At 50.7% G+C, this 19074-nt stretch overlaps 1 protein-coding gene across 15 annotated transcripts in view; it reads left to right on the plus strand.

The window, feature by feature from the left end:
* NCOR2 (nuclear receptor corepressor 2) overlaps positions 1–19074 on the plus strand; it is a 399104-nt gene that overhangs the window by 343216 nt on the left and 36814 nt on the right. For all 15 annotated transcript variants that reach the window (XM_084649222.1, XM_084649223.1, XM_084649220.1 and 12 more), the window contains 7 exons: positions 181–285; positions 938–1041; positions 4845–4995; positions 12901–13053; positions 14544–14630; positions 15417–15697; positions 17364–17718. In XM_084649222.1, the coding sequence (XP_084505348.1) occupies positions 181–285; positions 938–1041; positions 4845–4995; positions 12901–13053; positions 14544–14630; positions 15417–15697; positions 17364–17718 (1236 nt within the window). The remainder of the gene's footprint in view (positions 1–180; positions 286–937; positions 1042–4844; positions 4996–12900; positions 13054–14543; positions 14631–15416; positions 15698–17363; positions 17719–19074) is intronic.

Genomic DNA, 19074 nt, shown 5'->3' on the forward strand with positions numbered 1-19074 from the left:
CAGCAGCAGCTGCATGGGGACCTAGGTTATTTAAGACCTGTCTCTTTCAGCAACTGTGAATATAAAGCAAGACAAAATTAAAGACTAAGCAAAATAAAAAAGGCAAGAGAGCAATTCAGGACAAGAGCTGTCTGGTGGTGACCGGTGCAAACGTTGTCATGTATGATTAATGTTTTCTAGTGCCTTTTCCTGGAGTAAAGCAGGAACAACTTTCTCCTAGAAGCCAGGCCAGCCAGCCTGAAAGTCTGGTACTGCAGACATCCCAAGAGAGCTCCATCCTGAGGGGTAAGCACATAGCAGGGCAGCTGTGATGATCAGTGGAAACCAGGCGCCTCTCAGGGAGGCTGCTCAGGAGGTGGAAGGGGATCAACCCGGGTCAAGCTCTTCAAAAGTGACTCGTGGTTTTGGCGACACGTTAGCTTCTGCTACCCAACATGAGACACGTTAAGAGTGCCTGAGTTTCAGTGGACAGATGAGCCAGTCTTCCAAGTGCCGGACACTGGGCCCCTGAAATCACTAGCCCCTTTTAAAAATCTGAGCCCGCAAACTTCTGTCCAGCTTTTGAGGAGAAGGGATTTGTCCTGGTTCGTTTTGAAGGACAGTCTGCTAATGAAGAAAGCAAAGCAGCTGCGAATAAAATGGCACTGATTACATTCTGAACCTCGCTCTCCAAAATCATGAGTGCGTGTTGGGGATAGACAGAGAGAGCGTTTCATTTTTAAATCCAAGCCCCTTTCTGCAGTGCAAAAAAAAAGGCACAAAACTCTGTTTTAGCTGTACGTTCTTGTCTCTCGTAAACACCCGATTAATTCAGCCAAATTCAGAAAGTTCACTGGGTTGGTTCAGGACCGAAGCAGATAAAATAGGAACCAACTCAAGGCAGCTCCCAAGCTAAATCTCAGCAACCTAATCCCGCTTGCTTTGTTGTGACTTACAGGGGCATCGCTGGGCTCAACCCCAGGAGGGAGCATCAGCAAGGGGCTCCCCGGCACCAGGCCTCGGTCGGAATCGCCCATTACCTATCGGGGATCCATCACGCATGTAAGTTTCTTCTCTTAATGGCTTGGGGGGGATCTCAGCTGGTTTGTAACGTGGGCCGGGAAGGAACAGTTGCTGTCAGAGCAGACCCTCTCCTGGAGTGCATAGAAATGATCGCAATTTGTTGTTACTTGGAGGGGACATCAGAGCACCCCCTCCTGGCAGACCCATCAGGAGGCATTTCAGAGGACTAGGCAAAGAGGGTGTAAACCCTTGAATTGCCCTGGGGCGGACCGGCGGACCCGGTGGGTAACTGCTCTGGCCTATCAGCTCTGCAGAGCTGAGTTCAGATCCTGGTGGGGCGAGTGGGTTGGTGCCTCCACCGCCTCCTAGCAGAGCAGCCCCACCCAGGTTGCCTCCCCATCTGCACAGGTGGGCCAGCATGAGAGGTGGGGGCTTCGGGGTCCAAGGGCTGCAGGGCAGGGCGGAGGAGCGATCTGTGGCGGAAGAGTACGCCCAAGATCAGGTTCATTCTATTCACCAAGGCTGGTGAAAAGCAGAAGTAAACAGACCTCACCAGTGGTGAAAGGGGCATTGCATTTGAAACTCCCTTCACCCATGCCAGTTGCACTCATGAACCCAGGCTCGGGCAGGGGTTAGCTGGGGTTTTAATCTTGCTGGCGCGCTGTGTAGCAGGCCAAGGAAATGGAAAAGAACAGTAAGCTGGTGGGTGGACCAGAGGAGGGGGGGTGACCAAGCCAGCTAAAGGGAATCCTAGAATCATATCATAGAATCTCAGGGTTGGAAGGGACCTCAGGAGGTCATCTAGTCCAGCCCCCTGCTCACAGCAGGACCAATCCCTCACCCCAGTGGGGTGATGAAGTTGAGGAATCAGTGCAGTAAGTCTCCTTCCACGGCTGTAGCAGGGTGTTCTCTGGGCCCTGCCCGAAGGGCTGTCCTGAGCACAGTAGGAAGGCACTCTGCCTTTAATCATTTATCATCCATCTTCAGAAGAGCAGCTGCCAAGTGGGGGATAGTTCAGCGGCGTGAGTTATTGCTCAGTGCTGAGTGGAAAGCCTAAAAACAATCTGTTTCCCTTGGGGATTTTTATCTGGCCATCATTCAGCTCTTTAAAGCCACTTATAAGCACTGAGATTTTTTTCTGTTTTCTGGGTGGTTTCAAAAAGGGAAGATACACTGCCCTGCCCCTGGAAGAGCTATGGGGGGTGGGAGGGAAAGCGTTGGCTAGTAGGTTCTGCAATAGATCTAAGAGACGTCCGATCCAGGGCATGATCTGACCAAACGCTGTTTCAGAGCCAGCTAGTTAACTGACATTAGAATTCCTGTATTCGTCTTAAAAATAAAGTAGCAGCAGGAAGTGAGGCTGCCCCTTGGGTTTGATTCAATGGTAAAGTAGCTCTTGGAGCAGCTGTCACGTGTTTGCAGTGTGTGTGATGGCTCTACCCTGCAGGCCAAAGAGCTCTGACCTCTCCTCTGAGCAGTGCCCGTGATGCCCCTCGGCGCGGCATCCTGCGCAGTCTCCTGACAGGGAAGCGCAGCGCCCCCGATTCTTGTCGCAGCTCCCAGTGCTGTGGCTGATACGTGATGTCAGATTACTCACCCAGAAGACAGATCTTGAATAGGGTACACTCTGCTCCCAAGCCGTCTGTCATCGCTCGCTTTCAAACCCCCTGCAAACACGTCCATTGCGGGAAGGAAACTTACCTGGCACTGACTGGGAAAGCCAGTGCTGAGTGTTTCTGTGAGCCTGTGTCAGAGCGAACCATCAGGGCATTGAAACCTGCACATTGACATGTCCCATCCAGTCTCTGCAGCAAGCAGCTTAGTGACTGCTGGTCTGACTGCTTACAAAGAAGCAGAGACCCATTGAACGGAGGGGTTCGGGGTGGGGATGGGGGGGACATCCTGTCCTGACGTATTGGAGCAACCTCCAAACACCACCATGCTGAAGTGCTGACATTTAGAATCAGGTTCCTTATTCACCCCGTACCGCAGTACAGACATGGGGTAGCATTCAGTGTGGCCTGTTCAGATAGCGTGACTGTCGTTTGGATTTTTAGCTTTGAACAGCAGGATGCAAGTCGATTCTGGTTCCCTCCCTTGCCCCCCCCCCCCCCCCCCCCCGTGCATGGATCGCTAGGCTGCTAGGGCACCCGCGATGAGGGATTGTTACCACGCTGACTCCATCCCGTGTGCTCCAGAAGAAAGCAGGCACTAGGATGGCAGCTTGGTAAATCAGGAAAGAGGCCAGCGTATAAACAGAACTTGTCCACACATACACACATGTTGTATAGATAAAGCAATACACGCCTTAGTGTGGACTCAGTTATACCAGTATAAAGAGGCTTTATATCAGTGTAGCTATTACCATACGTGCAGGGGAATAAGTCGTACCAATATAAGGCACATTTATACTGATATAACTGCACCCCAATAAATAATTTACAAGCACCCCTTAAGGCTGAAATTTGTTCCAGTAAGACGTTCATCAAATAATTCCAAGTAAATAAATGAGGTCAAAATCTCAGTCTGTTGACAGATAATTCACAGATAGAAAAAAGGGATAAATTCGCTGCAGCTAGATCCCTGGCTCTGGCCATGGCAGCACTCGTACAAAGCAAATTTCCCCCTTGTGCAGAGAGCCAGCGCAAGGCCTGGGCACCTGAACCCTTTAAGTGGGACTTGAAGGTCGCTGGTGCCAGCTCTCTGCCCCCGGGGTGAATTTCACTTACAGGTGGAGGAGCGGAGGGAGGGAGCTTCCCTGTATTCCTAATTTACATTTCACCCTTATGGCTGTTTGATTGTTTCTTGCATCTCGCTCTGGCTTGAATCATGAAACGAGGCTGGTCAGTTTCCCTCCTGCACCAACTCTTGTGAGCAGCTTGCAAACCCAGAACAACCTTGAATGATGAAAAGGGTGGAAGGAGGATATTCAAGGCTTCCTTGGGGATTTCGACACCTGCTTTCCATTATTTCTGCTGGGAATTGGGTGTCCAAATGCCTTTCCAAATCTCAGGCCTGGGCTGTTTCCATGGATGTTTTGAAGAAAGTGATGGAGAAGGATGAGTTTGCATAAGCAGCTGCTCCCTTCTTTTTATTTAAAAGCAAAGCTACGGACCTGACTCTTTGCTCTGCTCCACCAGTAACCCCGGTTCGAGTCTATAAAGCTGGTGTGATGGAATGACAAATGGTCCGGCATTTTGGGCCCAGACTGCTTGATTGCATGGCCCTTTTGAATGTCAACATTTCTGTGACCAGTTGTGCCCCGTGATATTAGTCAGAGAAAATAATTTGCAATGACAGTAGTCCCAAGGGAAAGAAAAAGACTTAAGTCGTGTTGGCCATGACTAAGACGTCCCCAGGGAAGGCAGAGCTGTAAGTGTGTCTGTCCCTTCGATCCAGTGGGATGGAAAGCAACCAGATAGTTGACTTTGAAAAGCGCAGTGCGGACGGAGCGGGCAGCGTGTTTTGGTGTTTCCATTCCTGCTTTGCCCAATGGTGGAGGAGCCTGAGCTGCTCTGTAATTGTATGTAATGAAAGCCAGGCTCGCTCCGTCTCTTTACACCCGTTGAATGCAAGGCCTGTCATCTCTGCCTGGCACTCGCCCCTGTCTCTTCCCAGCAACTTTACACAGATCACGTACCTTTTACCGCTCAGCAATAGTGTCCTTATCAATAATTAAGCTGCAGATTTCTCGCTATTGGCCCTGACAGGAAGCAGAGTTCAGCTGTGCTCCCTCTTTTGCTCTGCCTCCCCTTTGGAGCAGTGTGTTCCTGTGGGGATGAGAGCTTTCTTCCTTGATTGCTTGTGGCACTGTTAAATATGGATATTGGTGGCTTTCCAAGGGCACCCCAGCTGAAGTGCTGTATAAAGGAACCATTACCAGACTAATCGGAGAAGACAGCCCCGGCAGAGCAGAGAAGGTGAGAGAGGATGCCTTGCCCAAAGGACATGTCATCTACGAAGGGAAGAAGGGCCATGTGCTCTCCTATGATGGTAAGCTGGAATCCTCTCTGGGGTTTTTTGGGGGGCGGGGGAGAGCATCAGGTTCATGCACTAATGTTTGGGAGCTAGAATGTTTGTTTGGGAAAACATTGCAAAGCGTATCTTGCCTGTATCCTGTTTCTAGTTCCAGAGTAATTTTCTCCCTGTTCCTGATTTTTGAGGTCTTATCCAAGGGCCAGATTTTCTTCTTTGATGCACACAGCAGATCTGGCCTGTGGCACGCTGCTTGATTCAGCAGGGAGAGCCTCTGGTGTCAGTAGGAGAGCCCCACGTGTACGGAGGGCAGCACATTTAGACTGTAAGCTCTCTGGAATCTCATCCAATTCTACATTAGAGCCTTGCACAATGGGGCCCTGATCTCGGTTGGGGCCACCGAGGGACTGCTGTGTATCAGTGATCACACTGGTGCGCTTGCAGTTGGCTTAGTGGATCTGAGGGGAGAGCATCTGCAGGACGCCGCTCTCCTTGCGCAGAAGGTAACTTCTCTCCTTCTTCCCGCTGGGTCGAATGAAACCATGTTGTGGGTTGCTTAATGCCCTCAGCCTGCGCACGCCAGTCCTGGGATAGAGGGCAGCCTGCCTACCAGTGGGTATGAAACTGCACTTTCGGGGGAGTCTCTGAAGGCGTCAGACTCTAGGGCTTAAGTTCCCGTGTGCCCACATGAGGCCATTGCACCTCTGAAGGCCCCTAAGGTGAACATTCCCTTAGATGTGGAAAGCAGAAAAAGCAGGGCCCGTCCTGGCCTAGGGGAAATCTCTCCCACTGAGGGTCACCCCCCTCCAGGGCAAGGTGACAGTGTTGAAAGTCCTGTGGCCCAATGTCACGGCCTCCCCGCGCACTGCACCTTGCACTGAGCTGACATCGCCATGGGAGCATGCAGCGGCAGGGCTGTACAGCGTTGCCAGCCCTGCAGTAAATGGGGACCCTTCGGTTGCCCTTCCAGCTGGATTTACAGGTGTCAGGTCAGACCCATGGGAGCTGCGGCCTTTCCATGAAACTTGGGGTCTGTGGCAAACTCCATCATGCCCCTGGCTCCCCATGTCGAGCAGAGAATGCTTTAAGGGGGATGCCAGGCAGCTGGGGTCTGAGCAAAGGGGCATCTCTTATCATGTCCTAACTCTACCTTCAGACCCTGCCCGCTCCCCTCCCGCCACCCTGATTTTGACCACCAGAGTCCTGCCTAGTGGTTAGAGCACAGGGCTGGGAGTCAGGACTCTGGGTTCCATCCTCCACTTTGATCCTGACCTGCCGTGGCATTTCAGGTAACTCACACAGGGCCAAAGGGCAGGCAGGTGTGTGGAGCCTCTAGCTCTGCCCCTAATACAGGAAGCAGCTGTAGTTTGGCTGATTGCCATCTGGATGAGTCAGGCCAGAGGGGCAGTTAGGTGCTGGCTCCTGCCCAGCCCTGGGAGGTTGCACCTGGGGAACAGGTGTCGTTGGGAGGACCCAGCAAAAACACATCCCACCACACAGCTGAAGGATTGGCTGGAGTATAAGGTCTCCCACTTGGGCACTAAACAACACCCCCTTCCAATGTAGGGCTGCCCTGTAGCCGCCTTCACTAGACCCTTAACATGGAGCGTCAGTTTCCCCCGCTGTACAGTGAGGATAATGCCCATTTCCCAGGGTGCTGTGAGCCTGGTGCAGTTAAGGATAATGTTCATGTACTGCTTGGAGCTCCTCAGCTGGGATCCCTTAGTATTCTCCCCTGTTCTGTAGTCAGGGGAATGGCAACCTCTTACTCCCAGGTTGTGCTTAGCACCGGCGACTAGGTTGCTGCTGCTTAACACTGACGTGGCCAAGCTGCAGCACGTCTGGGCCTTGCACCCAGGCTCAGCTCAGCGTGGCAATGCGATGCAGCTGTGCTGATGCCAGGGATGTTTGGCAGTGGTTTTTATGTCTACGCTGCAGGGCGGCCCCTTTGTGATCCTCATGCCGTGCATAAGAAGCCACAGGGCTCCTCGTCAGCCCACGGAAACCTTGCTGCTAAATGGCAGTCAGAATCGCTGGTGTTGAGTCAGCGTGTTCGATGAGCCCCAGCTGAACGCAAGGCGGAGGTCTAGTGGGGCCCTGTGCACTTGGAATGAGATGCACTCCCTGTCCCCCAGGGCATCCATGTCGGAATGGATGGAGCTGTATTCCCCTTCTCCCAGCGCTTCCATCTTGTCCCCTTTCCCCCTGTTGCTTCCTTTGACTTCCCCAAGTGCTCCATCTCTTGCACCGTGGGGTTCTTTCATAGACGCACACAGGCACCTGCACCAGAGACAGCCGCGATGGACCCGTTCCTTGGTGGCCCCCTCCTCCTCGTTGTTGTTAAACCCAGCCCCCACCCACCTGCTGTGAATACCCTGCCTGACTTTTCCACTGCCACTTAGAAGTGCCTTCCGCTTTCCCCTGACCCTTTCCCGGCAGTGCTGTGACCCCGAGCATGGGAGCCTCGCTTCTGAGACGTGACTCTGTCGGTAAACTACGCCGGGGCAGCTCCCAAGCTGGCATCGGTGTCCAGGCTGAGAAGAATGCCTGAAAGGAGCCGTCCGTGCGCCTGGTGGGAAGTCCAGCCTGTTGTTCGACTAATCTCCGGGGTGTTACAGCAACACAGGCAGGGAGGCTCTTCCCCTCCCTTAAAATATAAGATCGTCTTCATGGTGTCAAGAAACGCAACATTTCCAACCCGCACCCCTGTGACAGGTGTGCCAATCCCACGCTGGCGAAGCAAGGGTTAAAGAGCAGTTTAGAGCCCAAGAGGCCACGGCCCTTCGCCTTAGCTGGCATGCTCCCAGTGGAGGGAGCATTCTGAAGGGAGCAGCTCAGTTCAGTCTGGGCTGACCCAGCAGAGCACTCGTGGACAGCAGCCTCCTGCCGCCTCCTAGCTGCACCGCGAGAAGCCAGTCGTTCATGGGAACCGAAGGGGGCGACTCACTGTTACCGGCCGAGGAACTGCTGGAGACAGAGCGGAAGGGACGCAAGAGGGACCCCATGTCCAACCCTGGAGACAACACCAGAGGGACTGGGATGAGGGTAGGCAGCAACCTAGGGAACATCCTTGGGGGTATTTGGACCTGAGCCCTGTGCCAGGGTACCCTGTTTTGAAGGGCCCTGGGTTGGAACTAGGTGGAGTAGGGTGGGCCCAGCTATTCCTCCCCACGCTCACGGCTCGGTGACACTGCCTCTGATACCCCCGCTGTAAAGCGGCCCCTTGGTCTCTCACCAGTGGACAACATTCCCCTGGGCTTTGAACTCTTGCCAGTAGGCATTCCATGCCAGAGTATCGCCATTAGATGATACTGCCAGCCCGGGGCATCTACCCAACCCCCAACAACCCTGCATAGGTCACAGCACTTCTTTGTTGAGTGCAGAGGTGCTCTCTGTGTTAACTCAGTAACCAGCTATTATCTCCTTCCCCAAGTCTGCGCATTGGATGGCCCTAAAATCAGCTGACAGTTTGCTCAGAAGCTCAGTTTGCTTCCATGAGCGATGAGCAGAGGTTTGTTTCCAGTGAAGCTTATGAGCGACTCCTCCATACAAGCCTTTCATTGCCCACTGCTCTTCCCCAAGCTTTTGGGGCCGGGCACGTGCAGTCCAGCAGCCGTTCTGAGAGATGTCCTTGCCCCATTGAGTCTGGAAGCAGAGGATGCCGTTTTATAGAGACTGCCACCCTTGGCCTCTTGGATCCCAGGAGGCTTGGTAACCTGGCCCAATGCGAAGCAGGAGCATTTTGGTGCCTGGCCAGAACGCGCACGAGGAGCATGAGTGACTGTCTTACAGGGCTGCATTGCTTCTGCTCTGAGTGTAAGGCAGAGATGACTAAGGACCAGATCCTAATCTCGGATATACCCGCCCGTCTCGCTGTCTATCTTTCAGATCTGCTGCTGTGTCACACCCCCACAGCTCACATCCCTCTCCAGAGAGCAACGGCCTTCGGTGCTCATCTTTCTCTTGCCACTGTGGCCTGCCTGACAACAAAATGAAGCCAAGAGGTGGGGTGGGGGAGGCGCTTTGGCTACCAGTGGGAAGATTTAGTGTTAGAGCACAGGGCTGGGAACACTTGCCATGTTCTCGGACTGAGGAAGGAGCCACCAGAGAGAATGTGCTGGGGTTGGCTCTTTCTCTGCCACTCATCGCTGCCATGGGGAGCCGCTGCCCCTCCCTCCTGCCCCCAGGTGAGGGTTCCTTTATGTGGGCTGCTGGTGGGGCTTGTAGGGAGGGATGGGGCGTTGTTGCAGGGGGGTGTCTGAGTGGGTCTCTCTGTGTTGGAAGCAGAAACAGGAGGGGAGAGTCTGAAAAGACAGGCTACAGTCTTGGCCCACAAGCTGTAACTCAGTTCCATTCCAGAGCTGGTCGCTTGGTTTTCTGTGGTACACTTGCGGGGCGGGGGGGGGGTGGGGGGGTGCTGGCGTGTCCACTGACGGAGCAGGGCTCTCCAGTCACTCAAGCTGTTGGAGGAAAAGAGCACAGGCTCGGGATGGGCCTGCTTGGGGTCAGCACCCCCCTGTCAGGGGCAGCTTTTCTGCCAGGGTCAGCACTCACCCGCCCCCACTCTGATGCTGATAGTCAGATTTCCAGGCACTTTGCACGCAACTTACAGATGTGTGGATCAGAATGCAAAAACATAGCCTGCCCCACTGGGATTTAGTTCCCATACCTCCCAGAGCTCCCTTGGCTTCACCGCGAACAGCGGGACCATTGCATGACAGGCACGGAGCCCTGGGCCTACTGCAAAAGGGTTAAAATCCTACCATAACGGACAGCTCATGCATTTAGGCTCGGAGCCACCCCTGTGACACAGTCTTGTGTTGCAGTGACCTTCCTGTGCTGGGTTTGAGGAGCATTTTCTGCAGTGCCCACCGGGCACCGCATGCAGAGCAAATCTTCATTCCTCTCCCTTTCGGTTGTTAACTTTGCCCCAGCTGGGCTTAGTGTAGCCTCAAGGGTAGCTGGCAGAATCAGTACCAGAAAACCACACCAGGAATTGTTTCCAAGCTGTCTTCGCAAGAAGCAACTGGTTCTCTTTAGCCAGCACTCTGGATCAAATAGTTGATCTTAAAAATCACGCCGCGGTGGGAGAAAAGCCAGAGCTCCTCTCCCAGGCCAAATTCTGGTTTAAAGAATAAACAACTCCAATCCTTGCATTAGCTGCCCGAGCTGTTAATCGGACACGGGGGGATTACCAAATGGAGAGAATGAACCACAAATAATGGATGTGAATCAAATTCCATATAGTTCACGCTCCATGTGCTCGCCTCCCACCGAACCCCAGGGCTGCTGGGCCTGCTTGTGCATGGACTTCATGTGACGCTACATTTATAAGGATAATGACGATACTTCTTACCCCTCAGAGCGTTCATTCAAACACCCAACCCGTGGAGGCTGCATGTTCTAGTGGCTGGGGCCCTGAACTTGGATTCATGAGACCTGGATTCTATTCCCAGACCTGCTGCATGACCTTGAACAAGTCACAGAATCACTCTGTGCCTCAGTTTCCCACCCCACCATCCATCTGTGTGGCTTGACAGCCATTCAGGGCAGGGATTGTCCCATGCTCTGAGGGTGAGACCTTGATTTCGGCTGGAGCCTCTTGGCGCTACCATAATACAAACAATAATAAGAACATGGGGAAGGGAGGTTCACATCATTATCTACGGGGCAATGGAGCTGACTGATTCACCCAAGGCCACAGCGGGAGTGAGAACTGAAATGAACCTCCAGGAGTTTTCACAGTTTTGATCCCATGCGCAGACCTGGAACATAAACTGTAGCAAGCAGTCCTGCATTGTCAAAGAGAGAGGTTCCATATATAATCCAATAGGTCTTGCCTATCTCTGATTCTGCATGAAAATCTATTTAAGGTGAGAAGAGGAGCTAGGGTTTGAGGCTTAATTTAATTCGCTTTTGTACTTTCTCCACCAGTCTCTCTTTGTGCATTAGATTTTTAGGCCACCTCTCCCTCTACCTGTACATAAGAATAGTCAGTAACAATTGAGTAAGAGGGGCCCTAGGCAGAGTAACTGGATTCGTGTATCTGGTTGATTTTCCTCTCCTCTCTGGACCTGCAAGACAAGATGATTTGATCCCTAATATCCTGATCATCTCCTTTCCCCTAGATACTTCTGGGATGGTTTCAAATGCAGTAGCGAATGAGTTAAAAAAATTAAATTAAATTAAATCGTTAGTGATTATGAGTTCTGGCAAGCAGGGGGGAAAAACTGCAAGTTCTGTAGTGCCATGAGGGTACTTACAAATAAAAGGGCTCTAATGAGACAAAATCCTGTAGCGTATGCAAGATGAATTGTGCTAGATTGGTTATTCTCATTCTGCATGTGATTGCTAATGGTTTCTGTGAGCAAGGGACATGTTTTCTGAGCAATTTTCTTTCTTTTTAATCTCTCTATTCCCTCCCCCCCCCAAACACATGAAACAAAGAGAACAGGGGATGGCGTTTCTTTTGCAGAAGAGCTATTTAGAACAGATGTTCCTTGATAACAGGATGCAGCAACATTACCCCCTTCATGTGTCTCAAGATGCCTGGCTGTTTCTAGACATCAGCTGCTGAGTTTTCACGTTGAATGAGTCTGAAGCCAAGAGGGAGACAGAGATTCACTTTCTGTTTCCCAGAATCTTTCCCCAAGCCCTTTTCGGTTTGATTGTATGGTGACTGCAGAAACTGGTAGTGGGGGTTGTATCGTAATAATCCCGTTTTATTCATTACTAGCATCACAGAAGAGAACTTTTGTTCCCAAACTCTCGGGGAACAAACAAATGTTTTGAACTTCTCCGGTGTTTTCTATAACTGTGTAATCCTAGATATGGTATATGTGAAAGAAGAGGATCAGGACACCAGCATTCCTTGGCAGGATAGACTAGTCCAGGGATAACAGGCAACGAGTTTATCTTGTGCGAGCCAATTGCGGAGCTTGGAGCTTGTTACATAAACCTTGGGCTTTCAGCTGTGTCATAAACTGCCTTGTAAATTTCATGGGGCGGGCTGCATTATGCAGGGAATAAGAATGTGGCAGCAGGATGGATTTGCTGGTGTTAAATCCAATGGTGATTTTTTTTTTCAGGCTGTAGAACAGACTTCCGAGGGAAAAGGGGAGAGCCCCGTCACTTGGAAATACAGAATATAGGTGCAACAGAGCTGTAGCAGGCAGTACTGCCTTGGCAGAGAGATGGGTTTAATAGCACAGTAGGTCTTGCCTATCTTGAATTTCCATAGTTCTGCATGAAAATCTATTTTAGATTGGAGGAGGAACTAGTAGTTGAGGCTTAATTTAGTTCTGTGGCTTGATACTGTACTTTATCCACCAGCCACTATTGTGCTGAATTGGATTTTTCACATCCTCCTTTGTTTTTGTGTGGTTTGTCCATCTCTTCGTTCTGATTAGAATAATGTGAATGTTCTTTATGCTAGGTTTGATGTTAAAGATTTTTCTGCTTTACTTCTTCCTCTTTGTCTGCTTTTATCATCTGGGGAATGTCTCAAAGTGTCTGTTAGGCAGACTGGACAAGATCACAAACAGTAGGTGTATTCAGGAAACAGCGCCACTGGGCTAATTTCAGTGGGAGTTCCAGCTGCTTGGAGCTTCAGAGCTGAATTTGCTCCATAATGTCTCGCAGGCTGTGTCTGGATAGTGGAAAAGACGTATGCTCTTGCCCAAACATGAGGCCATGGAATTTGGAATCCGAGGCGGGCAGGGTGGAGAGAGAGAGGCTGAATTTCCTGGAACCCAGCAGCATGGTGTAATGCCGACAAAGCCTGCTGAGTGCAAGCTGAATTGCAGGACTCAATCCTGTGGGAGTGAGCCTTTAGTGGACGTGCGAATGACAGTAAACAACCTCGCTCGCTCACTCCCCCTTCTTCATGCTGCTTTTGTTTCATCATCTCCTTTTATTTCCTAGGTGGAGTCGGTGCTTCCCAGTGCCCCAAGGAGGACAGCAGAAGTGCTGGCGCTTCTCATGAGACCGCTGGTACCAAACGGACCTACGATATGATGGAGGGGAGGATCAGCCGGGGTTTATCGGCTCGCGATTTGTCATCCACTAGCATTGAAGGTTGGTTTGGGGAAACCTTTCAGTCGTGCCGTGTCAGGAGTCAAACTCTGGGGCAGAAAGTGTGCAGCATCTTTCGCATTCTGAGAACTCTCCCCGTCTGCCGACAGCAGCCCTTCTGTTTCAGGAGTGGCAGCAGCCTGTTTTAGAGGAGATGCAGGTGGCTATGCGCTCCCCCGCAGCACCTTCTGGCTCATGTTTTCCTTCATCTAAAATAAGACATCCAGACCAAAAGTACACGTTTTGCTGCTTGCTTGCGTGTGTGTATGTGTGTGTGAGAGAGAGTGACAGCCATCTCTCTCTTCTGGATCTAACAATACAGTGAGAACTTACAGGCCTTCCCAGGAAAATGAGTCTTAATTCATCCGTCCTCCTCAACACCAGTGCTTTGTGCTCTGCACAGAAATGGCCAAATTGTTCTAAACTAGAGGTACAGGCTGCAATTTTCAGTGGTTGACAGGCACATAGCTCCCATTGAAGGTCACAACTGTAACTGTTGAAGGGACTTGAGCAGATAATTCTAGCTGCAAAAGGTTTTGCTTAAAATAAACCCTAAAAAAGGTTTTACAAATCCTAACACTAACATTTAGTAGAAATTTTTTCTGGCCCCATTACCAAGAGAACCCAGCATCAGAGCCAGCTAACTCTGCACATATAAGATCGTAAGCTCTTTGGGACAGGGCCCGTCTTTTTGTTGTGTGTTTGTACAGTGCCTAGCACAATGGGTTACTGGTCCATGGTTGAGGCTCCTAGGCCGTACTGTAATAAAATAATAAATAACCATAATAATAGTGACTATGCATGTGAAACCTCTGATCTCATTGGGGCTCCTTACAAGTGGTACAGTGTTTGTTGGATTGGGATCCGAGTATCTAGTTTATCTGTAGAGCTTATATATTTTAATAGTGGCATCTTCATTCTCCCTAGACCCACGTGGAACTAAAAGCAGGGAAAAGTTACACAGAAATGTTGCGGGAGAAGGGGCAAAGTGGGTTTCTGATTTATAAAGCAGGAAGGGATGCGGTTTTGAAGTTACAATTCTCTAATTGCTATCTAATGGGCAGATGAATCATATTTTTCTTGGAGGTGTTGGCATCTATCCATACGCTTTGGGTGTTACTGACTTACACGCGTCTCAGGAAAAACTTTCAGAGAAGATGATCATTCTGGACCTGCAAATGCTTTTTTAACCCAAAACCTTCCCTTGCAGGGTTTTGAATCCAAACAGGACAGCAATAGTAGGAAACCAAGAAAGTGAAACTGACCAGTCTGGCCTTTTGGTCCCCCAAGTACAAGAAGTAAACAAGTAGTTCAAAAGGAGAAAAGTAAACTAGCTATTTAGAAAGCATTGTTGTATTAATCCCAGGTGGTGCTATTACTGGAGAAAACTTTTAAAAATTAGGTGATTTCTCTCTTGTCAGTGTCCCTTTAAAGTATAATGAAAATGTCAGCAGTCTTGCTACTTTCTGACTGTTCTCTTTGGCCTATTCTAGGTCTAATGGGTCGAGCGATCCCACCCGACAGACACAGTCCCCATAACTTAAAGGAACAGCATCATATTCGGGGCTCAATTACACAAGGTAATACTGGCAAGTATCCACATCAGGAAGTATATATGCGGGAGGGTAGGCCATGATTTGTGACTTTTCCTCATGTGCAGCTCAGCACTATCAATTAACTCTGGATGCAATTAGCGCGGAAGGAACTAAGTACTGAGTTGTCCCACTGGTTCTGCAGTCACATTGCAGACCTAGACAGCAACTGGAGAAGCAGAGAGTCCTAGTGGGTAGAGCACTGGACAGGGACTCAGGAGACTTGAGGTCGACTTCCAGCTTTGCCACTGGCCTGCTGAGCGACCATGGGCAAGTTACTTCCCTGCTCTGGGCCTCAGTTTCCCCATTTTAAAATGGGGATAATGATCCTGACCTCCTTTGTCAAGTGTTTTGAGATCTAATGATGCAGAGGGATAGGCAAGAGCTAGGTATTCATCATCATCATCATCATCATATCTGCTGCATGGCGAGGGTGAGATTTTCAGAAGTGAGCCTATGACATTGGCCTCACTCTGCTCTCGTTTAAGTCACTGGTAAAATTCCCATTGGGGAGGTCACTGAGAGCAGAGCTGAGCCAACGCAGAGCGTTTCTGAAAAATCCCACTCTTGGTCTTTAAGACCCCATACAGCAAGGCAGTTGGGGCTTTGCAGAATCAGTTGGGTTGCCCAGGCTTTGTAGTGGCTTTGCATATGAACTCCATCAAACCCCCATGGCCCACAGCCTGTATAGGGGCCGTAAACATCATTCAGTTTGCATGACCCTACTTCTTTGGAGAATCACGCTGGTGCATTACCTTCTTGGGGGGGCTGCAGGAATCCCACGATCCTATGTGGAGGGCCACGAGGACTACCTCAGAAGAGAAGCCAAACAGCTCAAGAGGGAAAACACTCCCCCAAGGGACTTGTCCGACACCTACAAAGTCAGGCCTCACGAGGGCCTCGCTCCCTTGAAAATGAAAGCAGCTCACGAAGGCCTCGTTGCCACCGTGAAGGAAGCGGGAAGATCGATCCACGAGATTCCCAGGGAAGAGTTAAGGCACACGCCTGACATCCCAGTGGCAGCAAGGCCTCTGAAGGAAGGATCTATCACACAGGTGCGTTCCGTGGGGGGGGCAGGTAACTTTGCGTGAGGTAAAGGGGATCAATACGGCTCCAGGTGGATGATGGCACCCAAGCACTGGCGGACTGGGCCGAAGAGAGGCCTCCATGGCGGTGTCTACCGTAGAACTTTGCCCCCTATTTTGAAATATGTTAAAGTCTGGCACATACTTGGCCCTCTTTCCCCAGAGGGGCCCAGTGCACACCCAGGGTGTCACAGAGCTTGAAAAGATCTCCAGGGTGCTGCATGTCCTGCCCCTTCGTGGGTGACCTGTCAGAGCAATTCTGTGTGGGACAGGAATTCTGTCCAGAGGATATTTTAAGTCCTAGCAAACACTGCAAGTGATTCTTTCACCTATTGCCCGACTGAATCATTTAGTACCTGGGGTATGAGTGAAACCTCAGAACTAAGGTGGTCTTATTACTTGTGTAGACTCCTGGCAAACTTAATTAGTTAAACTAAGGGTCTGATCTGCACAGCAAAGCTGCCTGGGTTACTGCCCCGGGCTAGCTTGAACCCAGCTGGTACAGGTAACAGTTGCAGTGAAGACAGTACAGTGCAGATAATAGAAGCCCAACACAGACCCTGATACGCACTTGGCTCACTAGCCTTGTGTGATGCCCACGCTGCGCCGTCTTGGCTGCTATTGTTAGCCACGCTAGCTAGAATCCAGATCCCTCAGCTAGGCTAGCCCGTTGTAGAGACGGGAAAAAGTGGAGAGGGTTGTGCTTTTGCAAAAATGTCATTGGTCAAGTTTTTGTTCTGTAAAACCAGGGGCCTTCAAATGCAGGTTCTGTCTACACGACACCCCCTTAATCTCCTCCTTCCTCTTCCTCCCCTCCCCCCACCATGAAATATTGGGGTGGTGGGATGAGATGAATGATGCCAGTTTTGGCCCCTCTCTAATGAAGAGTGCCCCTTTCTAACCACTTTTTTGAGACACCCACCCACCACATGAAAACTTCTTGGGTCTGTTGTGTTCTCAGTTACATGGGTGTAAACCCAAAGTGAACTCACTGAAGTCAGTTGGAGTGACTCTGGTTTACGTAGGTGTCACTAAGAGCAGGGTCTGTCACCTCCAGCAGGGCCGGCTTTAGGAACTGAGGAACAAGTGCTTGGGGCACGTTTCGTGGCTTGGACTCTCACCATACATGGAGCGTTTCGATAGCAGCCATTTAGAATATTCATGACTGTGGATTGTATCTTATTTCTGTGGGGGGTGTGGGTGAAGCGCAGTGGATATAGACACTCATTGATGGTGATTCATCTTCCTGTTGTCACAATGGGGAATGTGCATGTACATGCCATGTTCTGTTGGGCTGTAGCTCCTGGAGATGTTGAGTCCCATGGGAATAGGAGTCTCCGCTCACCCATACGCGTTCCAGTGGAATAGCATTACCTCCTAGTTCTGAGTCTCACCGGTGCAGTTCTGTGTACAGGGTTAGTGCTATTTAGAGAACACAAATCAACACACTGTTGATTTTCAGTGGGACTTTTGTTTCCAAGTCACTTCGGTGCTTTGGAATATCCCACCCTGGGTCCCAGGCTGAGCACACAGTGTGAGTGACCACCTGAAAGAGCAAATGGTGATCTTCACTGATTCTGCCCCGCTGCGTTCGCTTCCCCACTCTGATGCCCTCTTCGCTGCCTTGTTTCCTCAGGGTACCCCGCTGAAATACGACAACAACTCTTCCTCAGTAAGTGCCAAAAAGCATGATGTCCTGTCGATCATCGGGAGCCCAGGGAGGACTTTTCACTCTGTGCACTCGCTGGACGTCATGCAAGACCCAAGGACTCTGGAAAGAGTATGTTACGAGGAGAGCCTGAAAAGCAGGCCCAGCCCAGTTACAAACTCCGGAGGTTCAATTACCAGGGGAGCCCCTGTGATTGTCCCTGAGCCTGGAAAGCCTCGCCGTAGCCCACTTACCTATGAGGACCACGGGGCGGCGTTCAGTAGCCATCTGCATCGAGGTTCTCCGGTATCCACAAGGGAGTCGACCCCAAGGCAGCCTGAAGGTAACTTTTTCTCCAGGTTTCAGAGTAGCAGCCGTGTTAGTCTGTATCCGCAAAAAGAAAAGGAGTACTTGTGGCACCTTAGAGACTAAGAAATTTGTTTGAGCATAAGCTTTCATGAGCTACAGCTCACTTCATCAGATGCCTTCAGTAGCATCCAATGAAGTGAGCTGTAGCTCACGAAAGCTTATGCTCAAATAAATTTGTTAGTCTCTAAGGTGCCACAAGTACTCTTATTCTCCAGCACACCCTTAATGTGCTGGGGACACTTAGGGCTTTTAGGAAATGCTAAGGTTGGAGCATACAGAACATTGGCCGGGTTCCCACCCTCGCCCCCATTTGCTGTCCCCTCACAAATGCTAGAGGGAAATGTGCAGTAGTTGTTGTGGACCAAATGGTGTGGTGTAAATCTGGACTATCTCTTGGAAGCCAATGGAGACGGTTCCAGATTGACACCAGAATTGCTGAGAATGGGATTTGGCCCTGTGTGAGTCTGAAGGCCGTGCTGCAGAGGAGACGTCTACTCTGTACACAGGCTTTGATTTGGAACGCACGTATTTTAATGGTGTGGGAGAAAACTCATAACATGGAAAATTGGGGGGAGGGGGGATATTTTCTCCCCTCTCTTCTGTGCAAGTCTAGGTGTTTGTCTGCCCAGCTCTGCATTTATACCTCATCCAGCACCATAGCATCTGAGGGCTTTGGCTGTAGCTGGGTATAATCCCTGCTAGCCAGTAGATAGAGACAGTCCCATTGGGTTGTTGAGATCTGACGTCCCTTTGGGAGATGCAAGGGTTTTGCTGCCTCAGAATGGTTGTGTGTTTCCAGCAGGGGGTGCAGTTTCATCTGCACGCGTTGAAATCACTTGGGCCGCTCACCAGCAGCCTGCGAGCAAGACCCCGGCCTGTCAGAGCACTAGGATTGTGCTGCCATAGCTGCTCTCAGAGGCCACATTCAAAAGCCAGCAAGGTTGCTTGGTCAGGCAGAATTTGGCACCGTGCAAATCTAGCAATCCAGAGCACAGACGTAGCCAGAATGACTCGCTGCCTGGCTGATAGGATTGCTCTTCAGTCCAGCAAATGCCTGTTTCCTTTCGTCCTGTTAACTCTTGGTTGCTTGGTGAAACATAAAGACAAGAGCACAAGTGTGTAGAGCGCATTTACTGTAACAGCCAGCATCAGCTCCAGCAACGCTTTCCCCTAGATCCAGCCAGAGCCTTGGGTCCTGAGTCATCAGGCAGAGCTAGATAAATCTCATCCTGACTGCGACTGTGCCAGTTACCCAAACTACGTTTGCAGTTCGGAAAACTGCAGTCTGTGTCCAAGAGCGTTAGTGCAGTCCCTGCCGCCTCGTGCTTCC

The sequence above is a fragment of the Lepidochelys olivacea genome (assembly GCF_965140295.1).
Source record: "Lepidochelys olivacea isolate rLepOli2 genome assembly, chromosome: 15".
Lineage (NCBI taxonomy): Eukaryota > Metazoa > Chordata > Testudines > Cheloniidae > Lepidochelys > Lepidochelys olivacea.